Genomic DNA, 25,949 nt, shown 5'->3' with positions numbered 1-25,949 from the left:
GTGGCTATCACTTTGGGTCTCGGGTGCTCCCAGAGGAGCACCGGAGACCCAAAGTGAAAGCCACAGCAGGCAGAAACACATGCGGTTATGTTTACATGCCGCGTAGTGTTTCTACCTGCAGCTGATTTCCCATTTGGGGCTCTCGGGCTCCCCGTGGGGAGCCCGAGAGCCCCAAATGGAAAAGCAGATTCAGGCAGACACAAAGCGATTGTGTTGGAAAACGCTGCAGTTTTTCTTTCCGAGTTTCTCAGGCTCCTCCGAGCTGGAGGAGCCTGAGAAACTTGGAAAGAAAAACCGCAGCGTTTTCCAACACAATAACGTTGTATTTATCTTTGCGGTCGCTTCAAAAGCGACTGCAAACATAAATACGTTTTTAAAGCTGCGGTTTTATTTCTAAGCTTTCCGGGCTCCTCCAGCCCGGAAAACTTAGAAACAAAAACCGCAGCTAGTGCTTATTTTTTGTAAAAAAAATAAATAGCACTTACCGAGATTCAGCTGCAGCTTTCCTGCTCTGGTCTCCGGTCCGCGTCCTCCGAGTCCCGGCACTAATGAAGGGAAAGTCACCCAGCGGTAGACTTTGTTTACTACAGCTGGCTGGCTTTTCCTTCATTAGTGCCGCAAAAGCAAAAGCCAGCACAGGAGGGCCTCCATTTCACAAAATGGCTGCGCCCCTGTGCTTGCTTTTTTCGAATTTTGAGCTTGAATAGCTCAAAATGTTACATAGGAAGTTTTAAAATGGAGGATGCTAGTATTTTTTTTTATGTGGCCTATCTATTTTTTAAATAAAATTCTTTACTAGACCATCCCTTTAAGCAGTAAATATACAGAGGACAGTTGTTACCAATACAACATTAAAAAACTGTTTGCATTAGCTTTTGTACAGGAGAATCATGTTGTTGAATTTTACGAACATTTAATTGAGAGTGAATATTACAAAAATCATGAAACAGAAAATACAGATTTATTAGACTATGTTGAAACCAATTGGATCGGACAATTAATGGAACGCGGCGCAGGCCAAAATACCCTGTACACTTGTGGAACTGCTACCAGGCTGCATTAGAAAGTAAACCACGCACCAATAACAGACTAGAGAGATGGCATAGTAGACTGAACAAAAATTTCAATACAAAGAATCCTAATGTATGGCATTTTTTGAAGGACTTGCAAATGGAAGAACAACACCAGGAATTTAGAATATCCCAAACAATTTCATTAGCAAACTAAGAACCAAAACGTAAAAAATACAGGGATTACGCAAATAAACTAGAACAACTAATACAAGATTTTAACGCACAAAATAAAGACACATTCTTGAATTCGGTTGCATTTAACTTGAAATGTTAAATAAAAGTACAGTGGAATTTAACTTAAGAAAAAAATAAAACTTACGTTTCGTGGAAATCTGCGATCCAGTGTGGCACGGGAAAAGTACATCCAAAAACACCAACCTGAAGCTCAATAAATCCGAGTCTGCAACAATGATCCATGTAAATATCCACAAAAAAAACAAGTAAAAACAAACCAGGAAGGAAAAATATACGGAACAGCAAAAAGAACCCATAAGTAAAAAAAATGCACAATCCACAATGATCCGGATGAAAAAAACACTTAATCCAATGGAAAAAAACGTGCTTGGTTAAAAAATCCACGAGCACGAAATAACGGAGACGCGAACACTAGGAAAACGGTTTACAAATGGGCTTTAAAAATGGCGCTCACGTTAACGTAAGGGGACGTAACGTGCGTAGGAAACCAAAAACAAACATTATATATAGTTATATGAATGTTTCTAATCCTCTAGCACCATCTACAGGACAAGAAGCATAATGTACATTGAAGTTAAAAGCATACATGTTGTTGAATGTTATATATTTATTATTATATTTAGTTTACAATTGAAATAAACTATTACTTCATATATATATATTAAATAAAAAAATATTAGAAATTGTGTTATTAAATAAAATTTAATATTTCTAAAATAAAAAAGCATATTTTAAATATAACAATTGTATTAGTGCATTGGTTATATGTTTGTATTACTTACCATATATAATTCATTACTTATAAAATATAGAAAAATTCGATATTTTCATTTTCGACATTTTTGTTTTCGACAATATTGAATTCGACATTATGACTGCACACCCAGGGAGACACCTTCAAGTTCCTCACAGTTGAATGAAGGAACATTCCACACAAATCCAGAACAAGGCCACAGTGTTGTACGACACAGGTGTTTGGCGATGAAGGGGTAGCGGTGGAGAGTGTGGGTGCTCGGCGCAGCCGTTGACCATCAGCAACCGAAAGGTAAGAGGTGCGGGAAGGGGGTGCAGCCACTACTGCCATCTATTAAACTTCCCAGCCTCTGCGTACTTCCATCTAACTGTCTGACATAACATACTCTGTCTCTGTGCAACCCCAGGCTCTCCCCTCCAGCGGTTAGCTGTACTTTGTGTTTTGTGTTGCTTCTCTAGGTCCCCTCATTTGCACTTACTATTGTAATGTGATTTGTGTCCCTTAGGCTCACTCCCACTCTCTAGCTCCCCACACCCCCCAGAAACCAGTGTCCCGTTCGTCTCTCTCTCCCACTCCCTAGGGTCTCGTCCACTGTGGTTACCGGTGTACAGTGAACTGTCTCCACTACGCCCTCTCTCCCACTCGCTAGGACCTCCCTCCTCCTCCTACTTCCTCTTCGCACCCTCTATGGTGCATTCCGTCTCCCTTATCTTCTTTAACTGCTACTCTATCCTATTTCTCACTAGGTCAGGAAGGAAGAGGTTCAGGAGGGACATCCTGGTCTCCAACCCAGGCCTCCCTATCGATGATAGCTATATCCGTGCTTCTGAACGACGTCCTCTTTGTCGACCCCCTCGTATGGTCTTAGTTTGTTTGCTCTCCTTTTTCCTCCTCTCCCATTAATAGTGGCACTCGGTGAGAGGACCTCTTGGCCTCCTTCCACTCCTCCAAGACCATCATCAATATCTATCTAAATGGCACTGTCTTGGGTCTGGGCCCTCAGCCCAATCTTCTCCTTTTCGATATGCATTCCCCCCCATCTTATCACCTTTCTTCCTTCTCCTGCTACTTCTTCCAGCACCTCTTTGGCTCCTCCTCCACCACCACCTCCTTCTTCCGCCGCCTCTCTGGCACTTTCCTCCTCCTCTCTGACTACTTTGCCATCTCCTACCACCTCTGTCCACTCTCAGGCCCCTCTACCACTTCTGCTGCAGGGTCTACCTCAAGCCTGTACCCCTCCATGTAAGTGTTTCTAATGTGGCAACCTGCTCCATGTTGCTGCTCTCAACTATCGCTCTGCTGTCAAACACTCCTCTGACATCTGCCACCTCCTTGAAGAACTTGACCTGGATGTCCTCGCTGTTCACGGCCAGCTCTGTCTTGAGTTTTGACACACTCCTCCCTGATGGCTACAAGATCCTCTCCGTACCCAGGACCGACCGTCCCGGAGATGGAGTAGTGCTGATCTTTCCAGAGTGGAACCTTGCTTCTGTAATTCCTACTCCTTTGAATGACCAGAAAGTTCCATCCAAACAAGTGCTCTGCTGCTCCTCCAGAACCATCAAGGACCACACTAACACCCTTGCTCCAGCCTTCAGATTTCTGGAATCACTCTTTTGACACTGGAACTTTTCCCTCTCTCCTCAAGCACTCTTTTGCACCCCCCTCCTGAAAAAGCCTTTTGTCGATCCTACCTGTCTGGCAAACCACTGCCCAATCTCTATCACTCCAACCCTATGGTGGGAGGGTGGGTTTAACAGCTATGCAGGTTTGTCCCATTAATCAGATTCCACTAGCTTTGAATGCCTAGTCTGCAGGCTCTCTATCTCTCCTGGTCTCTCTGACTTGTTGCCACCATTTACAGGCAAGCTGGTTAGGTCGCCCTCTTCCACTCGGAGTGGGCAGACCTCTCCTTGCTTCTACCTCTCAAACTCTCCTCCGCCCTCACATCGACCTGGATGCTTATAAACACTCTCTTTCCATTCTACCCTCTGATCCAACACACTCTTCCGGGCACACCTTGGACATTCTCATCTCCTCAGACATCCCCCTCTTGAACCCTCCCACCACTCCTCTCTTGGACTGACCTCTTTCTGCTCTCCTCTCACCTGACAATCTCTGTCCCCCAAGCTAAGCACACTCCAGCACTGCCACCTACCTTCTCGGTCATTCAGCCCAAGAAGCGTGTGTCAGTGCATGCCTTTGCTGCTACTTTCTTTGCTCCTCCTACGCTAGCAGCTGACTCACACTCTGACACAGCCTTCTCGAACCTGCATCTTTCTATCCCCAACACTTTGGTCGTCCCTGTCATGAGAATCAGTCTGAAGCCTACCTCCAAGTGCAACTCTTGGTATGACTCTGACCTCGCCACCCTGAAACGCAAGTGTAGGGTGGCTAAGGGCAAGTGAAGGGCATTAGGCGCATCCTCTGACAAACTGGCCTGCTGCCTGATCCAGAGGCAATAGACGCTCTGTCCTGCCCAAGAAGACAGCCCAAATCCAAGCCTGCGTCTCTGTGGCCTCTAACAACACGACTAAACTCTTTAAAATGTGCAAGGAGCTAACCAATCCTTCTGCAGTCTCCACCTCTCCTGTTCCCTCCCATGCTCTCTGTACGTCTCTGGCTTCTCACTTCACCACTAAAACTCAGGACATCCTGTCCTCTCTCTCTCCTCTTCCTCACTCCCCCTCACTCGGCCGCCTCTCCTTCTCCTTTTTCCTCTTTCTCTCCGACCACACCTGATGATATTTCTAGACATGTCCGATCTATGAAAGTGTCGTCCAAACAGGTGCTCCGTTGCTCCTCCAGAAACATCAAGGACCACATTGACACCTTCGCTCCAGCCTTGGCTGATTTCTGCAATCACTCTTTTGCCACTGGAACTTTCCCGGCTCTGCTCCAGCACTGCCCTGTGCACCCTCTGCTGAAAAAGCCTTCTGCCGATCCTAACTGTCTGGCAAACTACCGCCTGATCACCACTCCTTTCTTGGGCAAAATCCTGGAAAAGCTGGCCATCTCCCAGTTTACTCTCCACACTGAATCTGTTGGTTGTCTCCATTACCATCGGTCTGGCTTCAGAGCAGCCAGAGGCACGGAAACTGCTCTCCTGAACACCTGTAAAGATCTGCTCACTAATCTTGATTCAAGCCTTCCTTCTGTCCACATCCTCCTTGACCTTTCCTCTGCTTTTCACACGGTCAATTGTGCCATCCTGATCACTCGACTCTGTGAGAAACTTGGCATCATGGTTCAGGCCCTGGCATGGCTGACCTTGTTCCTGGACCGACCCTCACAGGTCTAACTTGGTTCCTTTCTCTCCACCACCTCTCTCTCCAAATGTGGTGTTCCTCAGGGCTTGAACCTCTCACCCTGGCCTGGCTCTTCAATGTCTACTTGGCCCCTTTGGCCCCCGTTATCTCTACTTTGCCCTCTGTCAGTTTTATGCGAATGACACTCGGCTCTCTTTCGGGCTCCCCTCAGGCTCCTCTCCTCTCTCATTCCTGTTTATTCACGATTCCGGATTGGTGTGCCTCCAACGATCTCTTTCTTAATGTCAGTAAGACTGAGATCCTTCTCATTTGGACCCCTGCTCACGCTTTCCCTCCTGCACTCTGGCTGCCCTCCTTGTGCCCTCTTCCTTTGCCTTCCTGTGAGGCAAAAAACCTTGGTGCCATCTTTAACTCCACTCTCTCTCCTTCTCTCCTCACAGACCTTCCCAAGAGGTCCCACTGCCAGCTGCACCTCCTCAGAGGTTTTCTTCCTTTTCTCACTTTCCCCCAGAAGGTCACGGTCTCCAGAGCCCTGCTTCTCGCTAGGCTGGACTACTACTGCAACAGCCTCTTTCTCAATCTGCCTTCCTCGACTCTCCACTCTCCAACTAATCCAAAACAGGACTGCAAGACTTGTCCTTGGCCTCAAGCCCATCGACAGTGCCTCTCCAGCCCTGAAATCTCTCCCACTGTCTTCTGGTGGCTGCAAGGATCAAGTTCAAGACCCTCTGCATCTTCCACAAGGCTTTCTGTGGCCAGGGCCCACACTACATCCAACTCTCGCTTTCAAAACACCTTCCTTCTGGAGCCCTTTATTCAGTTACCTCTTAACTCTGAGGGTCAGACGCTTCTCCAGACAGAGATTGGGGGGGTAGATCTCTATTCTCTACAGATGCCTCCCTCTGGAATGGCCTCCATGCCTCTCTTGAGCCAACCACCTGAAATTCTCTCTCTCGCGCTCTCTCTCTCGCACTCTCTCTCTCGCGCTCTCTCTCTCGCGCTCTTTTTCTCTTTCTCTCTTGCGCTCTTTTTCTCTTTCTCTCTTGCGCTCTTTTTCTCTTTCTCTCTTGCGCTCTTTTTCTCTTTCTCTCTCTCTCGCTCTTTTTCTCTTTCTCTCTCTCTCGCGCTCTTTTTCTCTTTCTCTCTCTCTCGCGCTCTTTTTCTCTCTTTCCCTGCTGACCTCCCTGTTGCCGGTCTACCCTCAGAGCCTCACTGGGTCCCAGGGTCCTCAACCACCAGTAGCCCCTGCACTGCCTCCAGTCCTACTGCGCACCTTGGGGCTGTAACCCTGCAGTCCCCGGCCTCCTTCCACTTACTCGGAGCAATGCTTCCCTGAAGTGCACTTCCCACCCCCCCTTCCCTCTCCCTGGCACTAAACCCAACCCCCTTCCTCCCCCACCGACCTCCCTGCTCCCTACACTTGCACGATATGAATGACACAAGGCCTAGTAAGAACATGTTTTGGACTCCCTCTGTTCCTTCCCTTCTCGCACCCAAAAACACTTGTGTCCAGGTGCGTTATAAATGACTTATCAGATCACCACTCTATTTGGGAAAAGTCAGTAAAGTGGCACCCAGGTTTTGAACATTATTTACTGGTGTAAGAGGAAGGCGAAGTGTTGAGGGCCAATTGGAGGGATTTCAAGAAAAGCCAGGGAGCCCTCATGGGACATACATTTTTCATGCATTGAAATTTAGTCTGTTCTGTCCATCCAGACTGCGGGTGCTGACATACCACAAGCAAAATGAGTTGTGTTCGGGCCTGACTCACCATCTAAGTCCAGTACAATTTGGGTGTAGTCTGCATATGCGTGAAAATGCATAGAAAGGGAAGGTAGCAGTTTTGTGAGTAGCTGTATAGGTTGAATAGGAAAGGAGCCAGAGAAGTTCTCTTGGGCTGTCCAGAGCCCATAGCTTGCTATGTTCATTCAAATGTAATGAGGCTTTTAGGACGTGCTTTAAGTTCAGAGCAGCGCCTGAGATACTGAAATGTTCAAGTCCGCCCAGGAAAATGAGTGGTTTGACCATATCACTGCAAAACCGCTCCCGTTTGCAAGTCTCCTGATGTCACCCAACATCTAGAGTCTTCTAGACGATACGTCTCTGTGCTCCGGTTTGGGCAGAAGCATACCTGTTTATCTAGAAAATGTGCTGATTCTGTAGGGATCGTTCGTTGTAAAGACGCTACTATTTTGCCCAGTTTTGCGAAAAAGTAACATAAATTGGTGCCTGGATGAACCTTGGCAGAATTTAACATCCCCCAACCTTTTTTTCAAGAGTGGTACGACCCTCGCTTGCCTTAGTGCTCCCGGGGTAGCTCCAGAACGTAATGACACATTAATGAAGTATCTAATGGATTTGGCAATGGGAGGTGCCATTTCCTTATCTTTGGAGTGTGGGTAACAATATTCTTTTTGCAGCTTACTGTCAATTGACAGTCAAGTACCCTTTCCCAACCTTTTGCTATTTTTTTTTTTTATTCCTGTTCTTACTTTTGCTACTCAGTACATAACGTTTGCTTACCTTTCATTGCTAGCTCATCTGTTTGGGGGGCACTAGTCCGTCCCTAAAACTAACAGGGCGTGTGCGCTTGTCTCCCTTTGCAAGATTCCTTGTTTTGTGTCTGCACACAGTCTTCAGTGAAGTGCAGCAGGTGTAATTTGCCTTTTCTTTTTCTTATCATAACATTGTTACTTTTATGAGCCGGGTCTGTGGCTCAGCGGACTATTGCATCCACTACAGGAGCCTGTGTCTGACCTACCTTCATCCTTCCGAGGTCCATAACATGAGTACCATCAAGTTTGGCAACCATAAACATCTGTTATTTGTCAATAGCGCCAAGATGACCCTCTGTGGGTGAACCTGTGCTCTACAAATACACCTGTTATGTAGAATACTGGCTGCTGTTGGCGAATATTTTTCTACCGTGTTTTTGGTTCTTACCGTCGGCACTTTTTCATTTGACTTCATAATGCTTTTTTGAGTATGATGCCCTCAGAATGGAGGCGCTGCACATTTTCCGCCCTTACCTTTGGCCATCATGTGCTATGGTCTTCTTCCTGCCCTTTCAGGCCAGGATATTACATGTATGAAAAGCCATTTCCTGGGCAAAGACTTGACTTTACAGGGCAAAGCGGCAGTTTGAGCATGTGGCATGATGCGAGGGCTGTTACTGTGTGATCCCAACCCACACTGTGGTCAGGGCCATGTCCGTTACTGGACAGATGTGCGGGAAAAAGAGGCTGTCCACAATTAGATAGGCCTTGCTAGTTTCAATTGGGCAAACCATTTCCATTGGAGGGCTGGGGGCAACACTCACTCGAATTATAGGATAAACCAGTTCAGACTTGTGCACATCAATCCTGCCTTCGAGTTTTTGAAAGTGTTCTGGAACCATCATGTGGCCGGACCGGCTCCATCCAGGCCCTCTCTGCAGAGCTCTAGCTTGTGTAGTAGCCTAAGAACAAACATTCCGTTTCTTGGCATTTACAAGGTAAGTCACTTGAGGCCGCCTGACTGCAGGGTTCGTCTCTGCCGCCAGTTTCCGTTGTACCGTGGGGGGTCTCCTGCTGTTATGGAATTCGTGGTGGTCTGCATCTTGGGGTGCTTGGGTTGTTTAGCTGCACAGCATCGGGGACCATCTTGGTAGAGATCGCAACTGCCACTTATCCAGACCCATTCCTGAAACTGAAAACTACCACTGAACCTGCAACCCCTGGGATCCCCTGATATGGAAGCAATGCTATTGTGACTTGGACCGCACACCGCTGCCATTTATCATGGTCTCCAGGCGCCCAATGATGAAAGGAAGTGGGACAAGCGAATCTAGTAACCAAATGTGTGGTTCCTGGTGGAATTGGAGTAATGGGACAAGCCTGCATAGCTGTTAATGTCCACCCTGCCACCACAGGATTGTACAGGCGTAAAGTCCTGACCCTACCCTTCCCTAATTGGGACCTATGGAGTTAAGGCCAAAAATCCTATCCTGGGCCTCCTGCAGATTTGTGGGATTGGGAGAGGACCCTCTGCTCTTTTGTGCTTACCTTTGTTCTTTCATCCTTGGAACATTTTACTCACCGGTTTGCTTTACCAAAACATGTTTCTCCACTTCTAAAAACTCCTCAATCCCCTACAAAGGTTTCTTCTTGGGACTTTTACGGGTGCTAGGCCTGCTCACCGTGAAATGACTTTTGAAGTGATGGATGGGGGGGGGGGGTGGTCTTACTTTTTAGTGTTTCCAATGCTTTTTTCAATGCCTTTTAAAGTTTTGGTGTTCTCTATTGAACACACTCCTGGTATGTGTATTTGTGTGTATAGCTGCAGTAGTTGTGTAGCAGTAATACTTGCCTGTTTAATTGCTTAGTTGTTTAGACCAAATACATAGTATATTTTCATACTTACTGTCTAATTTGATTTGGGTGCTCTGTGTGCATCTCATTGCACCTTTACACCACCCACAAAATTTCAGAAGTCTAAATCTTACTAATCTACCACCTACTTCGATTGAGTTAGGCAAGATCGAAGTGTGTTTTCCCTTTTCACTACCTTAGGGAGGCTTCTCTGAATGCTCCCTCAGGGATGACTGAAAATCCATCGCAGCAAGGATCTTTAGGAGAGGCTGTTTGACTTTGACAAACAAAAAAATGCTTGGTTTTCGGTGGTTGGTGCTGGAAGGCTGTCAGTCTGGTTGGCTAGTTCATATTACCGCAGTTCCTGGGAGTCCATCTCTATCAAGGCAGGGATAATTTCAATCTAGTTCTATGTTTGTTTTTATTTTTTACTTTACTGCTCAAGAAAGTGGCTCTCTTGTGAAAAAGCTGCTGGAGGGCCTAATTTCAAATGTTAATCGGGGAATCTGAGCTCTTGGACTGCTCCTAAATATTTCCTTGGATGTGGTGTTGGATGGGAAAATTATTGTATTTGGTATTTATAAAGCGCCTTAAACCAAAGCGTGTGCATAGGATCATAAAAAAGTACAATAAAATGGGAAATGCAGGTAACAATATAAGAGTAATCAGCCTTGTATGTCAGATTGAAGAAAATGGGTCTTCAGTGAGGAACAGAATAAAGAGTATGAATAAATGGAGCAGTGAGAAAGTGGGAGAGAGTTCCAATAGAAAGAAGCTAACAAAGTAAAAACAAAAACGTGAATTAGCAAAGGAGGACGAGCAGCTGCAAGAAGACATTGACAATAGGAGCAAAGAGAACGAGTAGGAATATGAAATGATACAAAAAAGAAAGATGGGCAGGCGCAAGGCCGTAAAGAGATTTACAGACCAAACACAGGAAGTTAAAATTAAGTTTTATCATGAAGCATATTTTGTTTCAGGCTGATGAAGTCTGCAGCTGCTTTATGTATGTGCCATTCACGTTCCACTTGTCATTAGAATAACTTTCAGATTTGGCTGGCTATATCGTTTTGGGAGGGATTAGAGTTGGAAATGCAGAAGGAAAAGATTACTGTATAGAGTTAAAAAGTTGTGAGGCATTTAATGAATAAGACTAATTTTTTAGACGTTAACTAAAGGGCTAAAGTCGCATTAAGAAGTCCATGTTCTCGTTTTTTTCTTTGATTAGAGTGGCACAGATCGGCAATAGGACAAACGCAGAAGGCATTCCATAATGGTCTACCCAGAGTACCGTGTCTGGGGTGCTGATAGTGATGGCATTGTTAAAAGCAAAACATCCATTAAGGGTATGTCCTTGTTGGAAATTTTATGAATTCTTTAAGTCCCAATGTCTCCAAGATTTTGATGATCAGTTTAGATTTGGAAAAGGATTAATCTTCGAGCCAGTAATTCGTATCCTAGCAATAAAGTTGTGAAGTGAAAAGAATTTGAGTTGCTATAAACTCGGATATAAAAATCCCAAACCGTGTCGTCATGGGTCTGCCTGCAGATAACTATTTCTTATATAGCGCTACACACGCTTCGGTCTCGGGGCGCTGAAATAAAAGATGACCATATTATCCCATAGAGTGGTACCCGATTTATTGACCTCGGAAGGATGAAAGGCTTAGTTGACCATGCCGGGATTTAAACCTGTCACAGCAGGCTGCGCACAGATATCGGGATGAGCGTTCAACTCGCTGTGCTATCTGACTGGTCTAAAGTCACACATGAATCTGGGGAGAAGCTGAGGTTTGACGTTTCACATGAAGTAGGTCAGTGTTTTTATATTTGGGAACTTCAATTAGACATACTTGAGTTATTTTTTTAAATAAAATGTGTGCCACAACTGCCACCTTGTTGAGATGTCATTATGGCTTGAAAGCCTTTGTAGTTTGCGGTAAATTATTTAAGGTAAATGTTATGAGAACTTCTAACGCGCACATATGCCTGAAGGTATTTTGGCGTGGGGAAGTACATAGCAAGCCCACACAAAGGATGGGAAAAGAAAATCAGCAGAAAAGAGTGGTCTTACGTAGGCGACAGAAGTTTAAGTGGTTCTTGGTGGATTTAAGTTTAAGAGGGAGACTGTTCCACAGCTTACCATCCATTTCAGAGAAGGCCCTGCCACCCACTCTCTGAAGGTGAAACTTAGGAACCACCAACAATCGATCACTACTAGAGCGAAGAGTCCAATTGGGAATGTAAGGCTGAAACCTCTCCTGAAGGAATTCTGGTCCAACCTGATAGCTCGCCCAATGAACAATGCACAGAGATTTAAAGGCGATGCTGCACTGGAAGCCAGTGCAGATGGAGCAATACCGGGCTGATACAGGCGTTATAAGGGGTTGCAGTAGCAACTCGAGGGGCTAGGTTCTGAAGCAATTGCAGCCAGCGAATCAAGCCAGGCGGCTGGGCCAGAAAGAGAGGATTACAATAATCCTGCTCGAAACCAATTCAACCACCAGAGGCAGGTGCAGTCGAGCAGGAAGAAAGGGCAAGATTTTACAAAGAACCTGCAACAAAAAATGACAAGACTGGCATACTGCACTAACCTGTGCCACCATAGAAAGTGACATAGACAGATAGACCCCCCAAGTTCTTCCCCACTGTCACCGAAATGGGAAATGCACCCAAAGAAGCAGGCCAAAAAGAAGACCAAGAGTCAGGCGAGGATCCCACCACCAAGACCTCCATCTTGTCCCCGTTTAACTTGAGCCAACTGGTGCCCATCCAGTTCCCCCCAGCCAAAAGGCTGTCATGCAGGCGACATGACACACAGTCCTGGACAAGAACTAAACGGACCAGGATTTCGCATGCAGCCAGGTTTCTGTAAAGCAGTGAATGCGAAGATCTTTTTCCATTAAAAGAACGCTTAGAAAGATTATTTTTAATTGATTGAACTTTAAGTAACTAACATTTTTGATTTAGGCGGTGGCACTTTACATAAGGCTCCATACATTATGTGTGGTGTTAGTAGTGAGTTCTCTACAAGTGCTGAAGATGAGAGAAAGTAAAGTAGAAGAGGTATGAAGCAGATTCCCTCCATTCAGTTTGTGCGGGAATATTGATACTTGGCTGATGTTGAAATGGTGTGGGACAGACGGGTGCAGACTGGTTCATCTGGAGCTCAGATATGGCGCCGTAACTGCATGCTCTGGGGAGCACCCCAAACTTCATTTTTCTTTTATTGTGCATATAGTTTATTCAAACTTGTGCACATTTTTTTTAAATGTACTCTATTATACAAATTACGTCTAACCACATAAAACAATATACAAAGCTTAACAATATAATTCTTCCTTCAAAGAAACACCATACATAAAATGAGTTTATATAAAATTAATAAAATATTAATCAGAATATATTTTCCAAGACTATCCACAATCTCACTTGCTAATTTCTTTTAAGGTTGTAATCATTAACATTTTCCCCTAAAACCTGATCGATTGTTACACATTATTTTAATCGATGCTATCGTGATACTCGTAGATTCACTCCCTGTCATCCTTCTTGTGATTAACTGTCATTTGATTAATTCTTGTGAAAGCTGATTCTCGGCAGTGTGGCCGTGCAGCTTGTAAACCAATGGTGTGAAGTTTCTCTGTACCCCGCTACTTTGCATAATCTGCTCCCTCCTCCCTCTTTCCTCTGGTGCTAAGCCTCTAATCGCCCCCCCCCCCACCTCTAATGGCCCCAATACATGTATCCGAAATCGCAAAAAGCAGGGGTTCGGGAATCTAGGTATGGTGGGAAGCTAAACGGGTGTCTCTGTAGCTGCGCACGATTGTGGTATAGTTTGTTTGGCAATGTTATCTTGGTTTATAGCCTATTCCATTATTTATTTGTATTTTTTTGTGTCCGTTTTAGCAGGATTAATCATTAGGCTGTATCTTATCCATGCCTGAATTAAACAATGCAAGTCAGCTGATCCGACTGCAAACTCAGTCTTGGGTGGACCCGCATCACCACATTTTGGTGGCAGCCTTTTTAGAGGGAACAGAGCAATACAAGTTTGGAGGGGCTGGGACATGAGTGGCCACTGAGCCCAGGCAAACTCATGGATACTTGTTTTACAAGGAAAACTAATGAAGAATGGAGGGGCATCCCTTATGACCGAATGCAGTCACAAGAAAAGCAGTATAAATTTACCTAACCATCATGTAAAGGTTAAAAAGCATACAGGTATACATATGCTGACGTCTGATAGGATGTGACCCACCAGCATCTCTAGGAGGCTTAACTTAGAACTGCAGCTATAAACAGCTTGGCTAGCTTTTAGTACATGCGAGCTAAGGAATAAAGCCATACTGCCTATGCAATCCTTGCATGGCGCCCAAATTCCCGAATCGACCAGTATCACGTTACTTTTTCAGTAAGGTTTTATTTCCCAATGCGCAACCGAGATGGTCTGGGGGGAGTAGTAGTCCCTTCCCGACCTAGGCAAGACACAATGCATTAGTTTCGGAAGGCGGTTAGGGTGCAGCGCCTGTAGCCATCACCTGCCTCTTATATCGCATGAGATGTCTGGCAATCTCAATGAGGAGTGTAGTAAACTAAAAGGTATCCACCCACTCTTAACTGACGGACGAGACCTACTACTGAAAGCAAGCCCAAAAACCTTAGTCTGTGTCCCAGCAAACTCAACCAATAGGTTGTCAGACAGCACAGCAACTTGCATCCACAAAAATAAAACGGCTCTTCTATGGTGGCAAGAACATTATCCAGCACATCAACAAAAGAAAAGGAGGAACACTGGTAGTTTGGCTACCTGCTGTCAGATTCGAAGCCAGCAAGGTAAAAAGGAATGATCGTATGCTTCATGCCCAGTAAAGGCGGAGTGTTAAAATGTGGGACGATGTGCTGAAATCGCCACGTTCCTATTTCCCTGAATAATGCCAGACTTGGTTTAAGGCAGTTTAACCTGAAAGCATGGCTCAAGAATATGGCCCATATTCCAGTACAAGGGAGCCAAGAGATTGTCTGTTAACCCCAACTCGGTATTGGCAGGAGGACCTCTGTTAAGCAGTATTTTTGCGTAATGATTAAATGTCAGGGGGCTAGATTTGAATGAGATTACGGTGCAATTCCAAAGCATGGTAGTCGCCAGATTTCAGCTTTGTTCCATAACGCGTAAGGTACATATGGGAAAATGACTTGCACATTATGTAAATGTGAATTTAACATGTTGGATCTGGCAGAACACAGATGCGATTCCTATTTCAGTGAAACGATATTAATCCCAATTTTTAAGAAAAAAGGTTTGTGAACGGCAGAGACACATTGCAATAATCTAACTAGGGACAGTGAATATCATTTAAAACTGGAAAGCTGCATTACAAAATGTCACTGGCGCAAAAAAGGAAATTGCTCAGCCATGATGTATACATTTCTCTTTTTTTTGCCTGGGGGAAAATGAATAATTGGTAAAATATTTACTGTAAATTTATTTGGCGAAAAAGTCTAAAACATTTAAAGTTTTGTTCACTTTCAACTAGCTCAGTTTCCAGTTTTTTGGACTGGATGCTCGCCTTTGTACTTTTGGATTGTGAGGAGGGACAATACGTAATGTTGGGTTAATTTTCCTCAGATGTAACCATTTAAATAATGCCAATTAGTGAAGGCAGGAAAGTCAGACCGAACAACCTTTCATATTAAGGGCTTGACAATTTGGCATGGCCTATGACGAAGCAGGATGGGGGCGATTGAGCAAGACACTTGTAAAGCGAACACTTTCTACATGTTGGGCAACATATATTTTCACTTCTCGCCAGCTGGACCAGGGACCATGAACTGCAGCCTTTCAGGCCTGTACATCCCCCAAAAGCCTCCTCCCTTTAATGCTGACATTACCTCAACCATGCCCTTAATTTTAATGAATTAAATCCTCCTCCTCTCCCCTTAATTCAATCAGACCTCCTGCCCTTATAATTCAATCCCACTAGGGAGAAGGCTGGTTAAGCACAAGGAAAATTCCTCCATTTCCGCAGGGGTGGGATCGAAAAGGGTGTACAAACTCTTCGAACCCATACATGAAGTTAATGTTTTAATTTCTGAAATTAAGTGTTTTGCGTTTGATTTGGCTGGTGGTGGGGGGACGGGGGTGGAAGTGCCGGCACAACCAAAGGTCATTTCCAGCTGTGCAGTCCAAGACAAGGACTGCAATCTCATAGGTATAATAGAACTATGGGATGAGAATGGGATAGCTCCTGCGAGAGATAAACATAACCCACAAGTACCCGGTGCCCTGAGGAAAGAAACTAAAGAGGACCCATTAGCCACATTTTTGTTGATAATTCTGAAAGGAAGGGGGGGGGAGGGAGAGCTATCTTCTCCCGGTTGGTTGCCCCAATCCATCGGGCCGTACGCACTGCCAAAGAAGTAGCCTATTTGAAGTGCATCCCACTACTGCTCTAGTTGGCATTTTAGCCGAAAAGAAACACGAGTAGGCGTTGGGTGGACTGCCTGGCGCCATAGAAGTAGCAGAAGTACTCAACCCAAGCCCAATTGAGTGCTGGACACATCCCATCGCATCCAAACCCAATAATGATAGTGCAAGAGGTCAATGTACCTCATACCCCTCCAAAGTTTGTATCCGCTTCACTTTCGGAGTGTTTTAATCTGAGTAGTACATTGCCGACAAAGACAGCTCCACAGCGTATCACCCCCAGTGTAGAGTGCAAATGCGATTGCATAAACATGTTTAGTGCCTTAACGGCAGAATTTAGTAACCTTAGAAATGTGGCGGTTAGCCAACGATAACTGTCACGGAACAGGGAATGCAGCTCCAGCTAATTCAGAAATGACTCCCAACTGATTTATGTAAGTTGCAGACTGACCACAACACACGTGCTCCCATAAAGGGTGACCGAGGAGCGCCAGCCAAACGGTAGCAAATCGGAGATGGTAGCCACAGGGAACGAGGGGTTCCCCTGATCACCCCAAAAGTAGGAGTCAAAAGAGCCCCCTAGTGGGCCAAACTGATGCAATCACAATAGCATGTGGCGTCCCATTCCTCAGAAGGAAGAACTATGATCAGAAGGTTCCAAATCAAATCCATAGCGACGAAACTAGCTTGAGACCCACCCAGAGGCCTGCAAGAGCATATGATGGTCATCCTATCTCTATGTGTCCAAATTAAAAACGGGGGCATATGAAAACGTGGATACCCTCATTAATAAGAGCATCCACTGGATCTGCCACGCGAGGGGTTGCAACTGAGTTATTAAATAAGATTCCAGTCGAGTGACTATGGCACCAGACCAGGGTGATTACAACTTCTCCAGCATGGGGTCTGGCATGGATTCACATGCTCATGAATATTCCCCGTCGTCAGGCTGGGAAGCCTCGGTAAAGAAAAAATCCGTATCAGTTTCGTTTCTGATCTGTCTTTCTTAGTAGTAACCAATCACTGATCTCTGGGTCATACTGCCCCCCAGCCAATGACTGCCCTCTCCCTAAGCCCCGCCTCTGGCAGCCATCCTCAGATTTGGTAGCACGCCAAGTGGCACTATGACCAAGTGAAGAGCCACAGAGGGGTAGGTGAGAGGGTTCGCATGTGAATCCATGCCAGACCCATGCTGGAGAACAGTTACAGGTAAGTAACTTGTTCCTTCTCCAGCATGGGGTCTGACATGGATTCACATGCTCATGAATAAAAGAATACATAGCAGTATACACATGCACAACCACGGGAGGTGGCAACAGGCTCAACATTAGGCAATACAACAACTCAACATTAAGCATCTCTTACCTACTCACCAGGCTCACCTTAAGAGAACAGGTTGCGCAGCACTGCTTGGCCGACCCTGGACTCCTCACTGGAGTCCGGATCGACGCAGTAGAATCTTGTGAAGGTGTGAGTCAACCTCCATGTAGCAGCCCTGCAGATTTCCAGCAGGGGCACACCAGAGAGGAACGCCGTGGTAGCAGCGATCGCTCTGGTCGAATGAGCACTCGGACGGCCGGGCAGCGGTCGGTTTGCCAACCGGTGACAATGCATGATGCAGCCGCAGAGCCATCTGGAAATGGAAGTCTTCGAGAGAGCCTTCCCTTGATTCACAGACCCAAAGTTCACAAACAGTTGTGACGTCTTCCGAAAACTCTTTGTGCGGTCCACGTAGAACTTCAGCGCTCTAGCTACACCCAGCGAGTGCAAAGTCCTCTCGGCCGGCGTCAAAGGCGACGGGAAGAAAACTGGTAACACCAAGGGCTCGTAGAGGTGGAAGTCCGACGGCACCGTGGGCATGAAGGAGGGGCGCATCCTCAGCACTACCCTTGTGTTATGAAAAGTCAAGTATGGAGGCTTGCAAGATAGGGCCTGAATCTCTCCCACTCGTCGTGCAGAGGTGATGGCCACGAGGAACGCTGTCTTCCATGACCGGAACTTCAAAGGCGCCGAATGCATAGGCTCGAATGGGGCTCCGATGAGCCTGGTCAGCACCACATTAAGCTCCCACGCCGGGGCAGGGGCCTTCACCGGCGGGAATGATCAGAATAGTCCCTTCATAAATTCCCTTACCAGGCGATGAGACCACAAGGACGCCCGTCCCGTAGTCCTGGTATATTGGGAGATGGCAGCCAGATGTATTTTTATGGAGGCGTGAGCCAGTCCAGCTTTGGCCAGCAACAGTAGGTACGGCAGCACTTGAGGGGCCGTAATCTGCAGAGGGTTAATCTTCTGTGCACGGCACCAGACAGAGAACCTCTTCCACTTATGACCGTAACACTTGAGAGTCGAGGACGCCCTGGCCTTTGCAAGAACCTCTCTGCAATCAGCCAGGATATCGTACCCTCCAAACTCTAGTGCTGCAGGAGCCAGGCCTGCAAGTTCAGCAACTGTGGGTCGTGATGGAGAATGGCGCCTCCTTCTCTGGAGAGAAGATCCGCGTCCGCTTGACTGGTGGGGACGTTGACAAGTCCGGGAACCAGATCTGCCTCGGCCACGCCGGTGCGACGAGGATCATCCTGCACCTGGACTTCTTGAGCTGGTTGATGAGGCGGAGCAGCAACGGCAACGGAGGGAACGCGTATAGAAACAGGCCATCCCAAGGGAACGAGAAAGCATCGCCCATGCTCCTCGGCTGTGGGAACCTGCTGGCGAACCTCTGGCACTTGGAGTTTGTCGCCGTCGCGAACCAGTTGATCTGGGGTTTGCCCCATCGTTGGAAGAGTCGATCCACTTGGTCCTGGTGCAGTTCACACTCGTGGCACGAGCGCAGCTCCCTGCTGAGTGAGTCCTCGATGGTGTTTTTTATTCCTGCCAGGTGGAAGGGAACCAGAAACATCCCCTGGGCCTCATTGAATAGGGCTGGGGATCTGGTGCCTCCTTGCTTCTGTATATAAAACATTGTGATAATAAATGAGGTATTGACTGAGTTTGACTGTCTCTGAAGTCCATGGTTTGCTTGCCCAGTAACCCTCTCCAAACAGAGAAAGGGGCAGAAACCTGTATGGTTTGAGAACTCCTGCATGCAGGCCAAAAAGGACCTCATGGCATACCTTGCAAGGAGCAGGAAGGTGAACAAGGAGACCAAGGAGACCCTGCAAGTCAAAAGGGATGCATACAAAAGCGCAGTGAAAACTAGAAAAGCGGAATTCCTGAAATCTGAATAGGAAGCCCTGAGAGAAGATGCCCTTGATAAGGACAGCAAGACCTTCTGGACTCTGGTAGCGGACCACAAAGAGAGTAACGACAACAGGCTTCAATGTATGGTAACCGAAGCAGAATGTTTTTCTCATTTCTATCTATCTATCTAGATTCTTATATTGCGCCACTAACCCAAAGGCCTCACGGCGCTCACAGAAGAGAGAGAGAGAGAGAGTGAGCAGACAACAATGACAAACCAGTAGCACAAAAAAGACAGTGACTAGGGAGGCCCGTCATCACACAGGCCAATCATGATGAAGAGAAATGACAGTTGGTTTATACCACAAGGATACTTCCCAATAAGCCTGTGAGTTGGAGGGCCCGTCAGAGGCTGGTCAGGTGATGACTGACTGTACTAGGCTGCCCATTGTTATCACCACAGTAGCAGTTAAAACTGCAAAGTTGGCAAACTGCAAAGGAAGGAAAGCACCTGATCCCGATTGACATGAAGGACGAGCTTGAAATTTGGGCTCCAATTCTAGCAAGGTTATTCCAAGCAGTGACTAGCTTCAGGGGCGTTGCTAGGGGGGGGGTTAAGGGGGCTATAGCCCCTGATCTTTTGGTTGTAGCCCCGGATAGAATCTCAGGAGCTACAGCCAAAAGACTAGCTAGCCCCCACTCCCAACAGTTCCAACATCAGCTTAGCCCCTGGTCTTTTCCAGACCTAGCAACTCCCCTGACTAGCTGCAATGGTATCCCCGAATGTTGGCGACAGGCAGAGATAGTACCCATGTACAAAAAAGGGGGAAGGCAGAATCCGGGTAATTACAGGCCCATTTCACTGCTTGATGCCACAGGGAAACTATTTGGCAATGTGGTGCTACAACATCTGCAGGAGTGGTTGATGAGCAATGGACTGATATCCCACCTTCAGGCGGGACTAGGGCTAAATACAGTGGACCAGTGTTTGTCTACCATTACCCTGAAATTCACTGTGTTGAAACACATCCAGGTCTATGCTGTTTATAGACCTTTAGACAGCCTTTGACAGTGTACCCAGGGCCAAGTTATGGCAGGTCCTTTTGATGCGGGGGGTGCCGGCTGAGTTGGTATCCCTGATCGCCAAGCTTTACGCCAACAATACAACGGTAGTGAGGTGGGTACCGGGAGTGGAAACTACTGAGCAGTTGCAGGTTAACAGATGTGTGCGGCAAGGATGTGTGCTTGCCCCGCTTCTGTTCTGCCTTTACTTCAATTAAATCATCCTGAACTTGGTGGCAGAATGTTCGAGGTGAGCTGAACGCACCCAAACATGGAACTGATGTCTATCCTGCACTATTTTTTGCTGATTAGTTTGATGGCCTTCTCGCCTATGGGGATCAAAAAAAGCCTGGAGCCTTTCATTGCTAAGTGCACACAGCTGGGTCTGATGATCAATAGGTCCAAGACTAAGGTGCTAGTGTTTAGACTGAGGAGAACCAAGCATGTGACACTTTGCTTGGAGGCTAACGGCATTTTACTAGAACAAGTCACCCAGTATGTTAACTTAGGAGTGAGGTTCACAGATACAAACTCATGGGCAGCTCAGACAAGCAGGCCACAGTCCATCCTTGAAAGAAATGGTGGTGGCCTCAAATCATTTTTTGTTTCTCATGGAGAGGGACTAGTGACACCAGCGACAAAATATTTACTCTATTCAGGCAGGACCAGCTGTACTCTACAGAGCAGAGATTTGGGGTCATATCAAGTGCTTAAATCTAGAAGTAGCAGAGAACAAATTTCTGAAAAAGCTACTTAGACTGCCATTTAGTTTTCTAAATGCCCCACTGCATATGGAATGTGGTCTTGACCCTTTTATCCATCAGTCTGTATGGAAACCGGTTTAATATTGGCTTAGACTTTGAGGGTCTCTGCTTACCAAATATAAAGCAACCTACAAAGATCTGATGAATTAGCCTGGATGATGGATGATGCTCACTCCAATGGTCGGCTCACTCCAATGGTCGGCTCATGTTGGGCAACATCTTAAACTGGCCGGCATGTAAGAACTATGGCATAACCTGGACAATCTATGCAGCGGCCAAAAAAGAAACATTAAGTAGTTTGTGAAACACAAGACCCAAGAATGTCTATTACCTCATGTCTGAACCTGAAAGAAGGGTTAGGTAACAGAAGGCACTGCTCAAGAGAAGTGGTAGGACTTTAGAGCTACAAGCTTTTGAAACAAAATGGTGGCGTCCTCCCGCATACATTTACTTCAATTTTAATTTTCTGCAAAGATTATCTCAATCGACATGCTGAATATCAGAAACATTGTATACTCATGATTAGCCGAGGTATAAATACAAAAGGAATCTCAAGGTTGACTTTTAGCTTATTTATTTGACTAAGGTCAAAGCACAAGAGGAAATAGGGGTTCAGTTTCCCTTAATATTTAGTAATTTTTATGAACAACACTTGCCTTCAGGCTGGCAAACATATTGAAAATCGAACAGAACAAAAAGCAAATTTAAGACACTTCAAGTTATTTGTACATGGTCCTAGAATTGCTAGTGCATGAACATAAGAGCAGGGCAATTGTTACAGCAATTATGATCACATAGACCGTGTTACTGTGAATAGTAAACCAGAATTGGGTTTTTACAAAGAGCATCCTGGTAGTTGTTTCCAAGGTGTTAAGTTCTTGAGGGAGATAACCAAGTCTTTTGAACCTGAAAGAAGGGATGGCATATCTCTCCACGAAACCAGCTCTGGGTGGAGAGCGCTATCTGTGCCTGGTCTAGCCTGGCCGGGGAATACCCTATTCCTAGAGTTCAGGAGTGGTACCCAGAAGGTTGCGTCCTTCACAAGTGGATAGCGGCATAGTAACTCGGAAACCTGCCCAAAACGTGGTCGAGAGACTGAATCTGTTTCTCATTTCTTGCTTTTCTGTATCCTACTGAGATCCGAGGAATATTTATTTGATACCTCTGTTCAGAAAAGCATGTGTGAAAATCGTGCAAGAAGTGATTAATTTATGCGAATCTACGGCTGTTGTGAAGGATGTATATTTAGTAGCCAAATTTATCTTTTGCGTTTGGCTGCGTGGGATGCTGCCCCAAGCTAATTGATCAAGTTTCACTTTTTAGCTTTTCGCAGGCCCCATAATGATATTCTATGAACTGATGTTTAACTGTTTTATGTATTGTATGATATATTTGTATGTGTGTGCTAAAGGCAAATTTGCTGAAATAAAGCTTACTGGCTGATCATTAAATCCATCCCCATCCCATCCCTTTAATTCCGATCCCCTACCCTTAATTTAATACTGCCCTCTCCTTAATTTTAAACAACTAACCCTTATCACATAACATTATTGACTTTTACCCTTTACAAAAAAGGAAAGTAAGACCCATTCCCACTTCCTGTCCCATCCAGAGAACCCCTCCTCACCCTCTAATTGCTGCTGCTGGCGGTCACATGACCCCACCAGCAACACAGAGGGGGAAAAACAAAGCATACCGGGTGAGAGAACGCTATTTTCTATTCCTGCTGCCTTGCCCCCAGGACCTTGTGCTGCAGGTAAGTGCAGAATTTCAGGCCTCTGCCTGCCCCAAAAGCCCCCTCCCTTAAGCCCGACCCTGCCCTTCCTTAATTTTAATCTATTTATCTCGACCCCTGCCCTTCATTTTAATTAAATCCTATCCCTCTGCCCTTCATTTAATTAATTCCAACACCCACCCTTAATTCAGAACCTTCTCCACTTATAATTAATGAAATCGAACACCATCCCTTGAATACTGACCCTCCCCTTAATATTAACTAACTAGCCCTTGTCCCATAACTTTATTGACTTTTTTTCCATTTATTAAGACCCCCCCCACCCCCTCCCACGTTTGGTCCCATCCAGAGAATCTCCCCCCACACTGGAATGGTACAGATTTACTTAACACTACTTTTAAATCTACCCACAATAGAACTATACTAACATGGTTCCCCTTCTTTGAATTTAGCCACAGTAGAATTGTACTGAGTTGTTTAGATTTAGTTTAGACGAGCGTATGCACAATCCATCCAGGGCAAAAGAATTCCTGGGACAATACAGAACGATGAACCGACAACAAAACTACACAACACCTAGAGATCACCCAAAAACTAGGGAAACAACCCACCAAAAACTTAAACTGCACACTCCTCTCTAAGTATACTACATACCCAATACCTACAGACAACTAACAACTCAAACACTGGATGCTACCCTTACAGACACAAGCCCAGTGCACATAACAAAGCACACCTAGAAGCTCACATGCACAGATGCCTGTTTCTCCTGGTTCTGCATGCATCAACAAATGAGCACAAACTCTATCCTATTCCTCTCTCCTCCACTAACCAACCCTACCCACTTTTTTTTAAGTCATGTGAGTGCATAGAGACTATGCAAATGGCAACAGTGTGCAGTATAAATCAATGTAAATTAGCATATATAACTGCGAGGCTGAATGCAAAGGCTGCTGGGCAGCTTCTGCTCTCCAGACCCAAACGTATATTTTTTATTGTTTTCATAGCACCACGTGCAGCTTTAAAGCACTTTGGAGTACTCTTGGGAATCTATCCTAAAACAAAGAGAGGCTTGTTTGCAATCTGCAGTTGCAGTAGACTAAGTGAGCATTTCTTCTTTGGCTTTGAGGCTGCTGTGAAAGTTTTCCAGTATGGTAGTTTTCATTTTCTAAACGTCATTCAATATTGGGACACGAGAAAATGGAAAGATGGAAGGCCGCGTCTTTTCTATATACAAAAACAATTTATTTCAATTCACAAACCAATCAAAATGTATGATGTTGGTAGGAGGTCCGTAGTGTGCTGTACGTATCTGGTGCAGGGCTGTTTGGGCAGCAGCTGGAAAGTTGTTGGGTCTGCAGCAAGAGGATTCTTTCCAGAGGAATGAATTGGCACCTTTTGAGAGGATCATTAGCTGGGATGTCTCCAAACAGGTGGCGCATCCGTTTTTTTGTAGTGAAGCTGTTGCTGTCCTGGACTGGATTTGTAATGCCTGTGCTTTGTCCCCATACAGGGTTGCGCTGGCAGTCACCGGGATCAGCCTTCTGGTGATTGGGACCACACTGGTGGGATTTTTACCTGGTGGAAGGTCAGTATCTTCTCTGGTTCAGGCAATTCTTCAGCGGTTTCTCCCTCTTCATCTCTCATTCTTGATCTCGTGCTGTACATGCTGCAAATTTACTCCCTCTAGTTGCACCAGACTTGTATCTTTATGCGCAACTCCCTTCTTTCCTATTCTTTACTTGTGCACCCTTCTGTCTACATTATTGTGCCATAATTCTATCTTTTCCGCCATAATTCCATCTCTTCCATTTCACTCACTCCTCCCCATTCCTAATATTAATGTATCTCTCCGATGCTGTCTGTGATAACCATACCTCTCATTGCAGATTTAAAGCGTTTTTGAGCAGGCATGTTCACTTGATGTGCTATCGGATCTGCGTGCGAGCGCTTACTGCTATCATCACATACCACAACAGGTGAGAACTGCTCCTTCTCATTGGGCTGTTTGGATGGCAAACGTTTAAAACTGTGTAGTCTGCATGTCGGCCCGCACAGGTTTGAATTCAAGCAGACTAATTTCTTGATCATCCTCAGGAGTACCATTATTGTGTAGTTGGCTAATAGTTGCACGTGTTTACAGCACTAGCTAACTGCAAGAATGACAGCAAGTGCTGGACAAAAAAGAAACGCTGGTTAGTTAATAATTTGTAGATTGTACTTGTGTAACAAAAATACCCTTTGCTACATGTTACAACCTGTTAGGCAAGATTTGGAGCAGTACCCTTAGGGTGCACTACAACAACCTTGTCCTCCTGGCAATAGGAACCCAACCTTTGGTATAAATCTGTACTACACAGGTTGGTAGTGTTGCTGAGCAGCCAGGCTTATATCAAGAGGGTTCATTGTGAGCAGTAGGGGAATGGCACAGAGATTCACAGTGACAAGTATCCAAACAAACACTCAAGGTTTCTTGATTAAACAATTATTAATTTATTTAAGTTAGTTTGAATAAGCCTTCTTGAGAAGGGGCAATATAATAGTAACACACAAATGCACTTCAAAATACACACTCTTAGTTTCTCTAAATTAGCAAGTACCCATTTGGGATGGCACACAGACACTTCCTACACCCTCAGGTGACTTAAATGACAGTGTGGACATTAATATATCACTGGTACATTTAGAGCAATACTGAGATGAGTGTTAAAGTAAAGAGGTTTCAGAATAAAACAAGAGATCACACAAATATTCTGAAGCAGATAAGTACTTTTGAGCCCCCCCAATGCACAGTAAGTTAACCCTTTCCTGCAGGGAAGGTAAGACGCAAGCAGAGGAGAGAAGAGTCATTCAGGGAGCCAGGCCAGACAATATCAATTGGGTAAAAGTCTAGGTGAGCTGAAGCACTTCTTGCAGGTAAGTAGAATTCTTGCACAGTGTGTCAATGAAGACTGGGGCCATTTGTCAGAATGGCCCTGGTATTCTTTTTTTGCCATTTCTTGCTGGAAAGGTCCTTCTTGAGTTTTACTCTGCGCACCAAACCAGGTTTGGTCCCTTTGTTTTTCTTTGGCGCGATATACGAGTGAAGCCTGCATCTGGCTCCAGTATGTCTGGCAGGGGCAGGAAGTGAGGGCAGTGCCG

General features: G+C 45.6%; 1 protein-coding gene across 2 annotated transcripts in view; it reads left to right on the top strand.

Moving 5' to 3' along the window:
• The window catches only part of GPAT4 (glycerol-3-phosphate acyltransferase 4), a 438,091-nt gene that overhangs the window by 333,287 nt on the left and 78,855 nt on the right, over positions 1-25,949 (top strand). For both annotated transcript variants that reach the window (XM_069617681.1, XM_069617680.1), the window contains 2 exons: positions 24,322-24,396; positions 24,698-24,787. In XM_069617681.1, the coding sequence (XP_069473782.1) occupies positions 24,322-24,396; positions 24,698-24,787 (165 nt within the window). The remainder of the gene's footprint in view (positions 1-24,321; positions 24,397-24,697; positions 24,788-25,949) is intronic.

Source organism: Ambystoma mexicanum, chromosome 10, assembly GCF_040938575.1.
Source record: "Ambystoma mexicanum isolate Mex_15411 chromosome 10, UKY_AmexF1_1, whole genome shotgun sequence".
Lineage (NCBI taxonomy): Eukaryota > Metazoa > Chordata > Amphibia > Caudata > Ambystomatidae > Ambystoma > Ambystoma mexicanum.
Note: the sequence above shows the minus strand (reverse complement) of the source record. Positions and strands in the feature narration are given on the sequence as shown.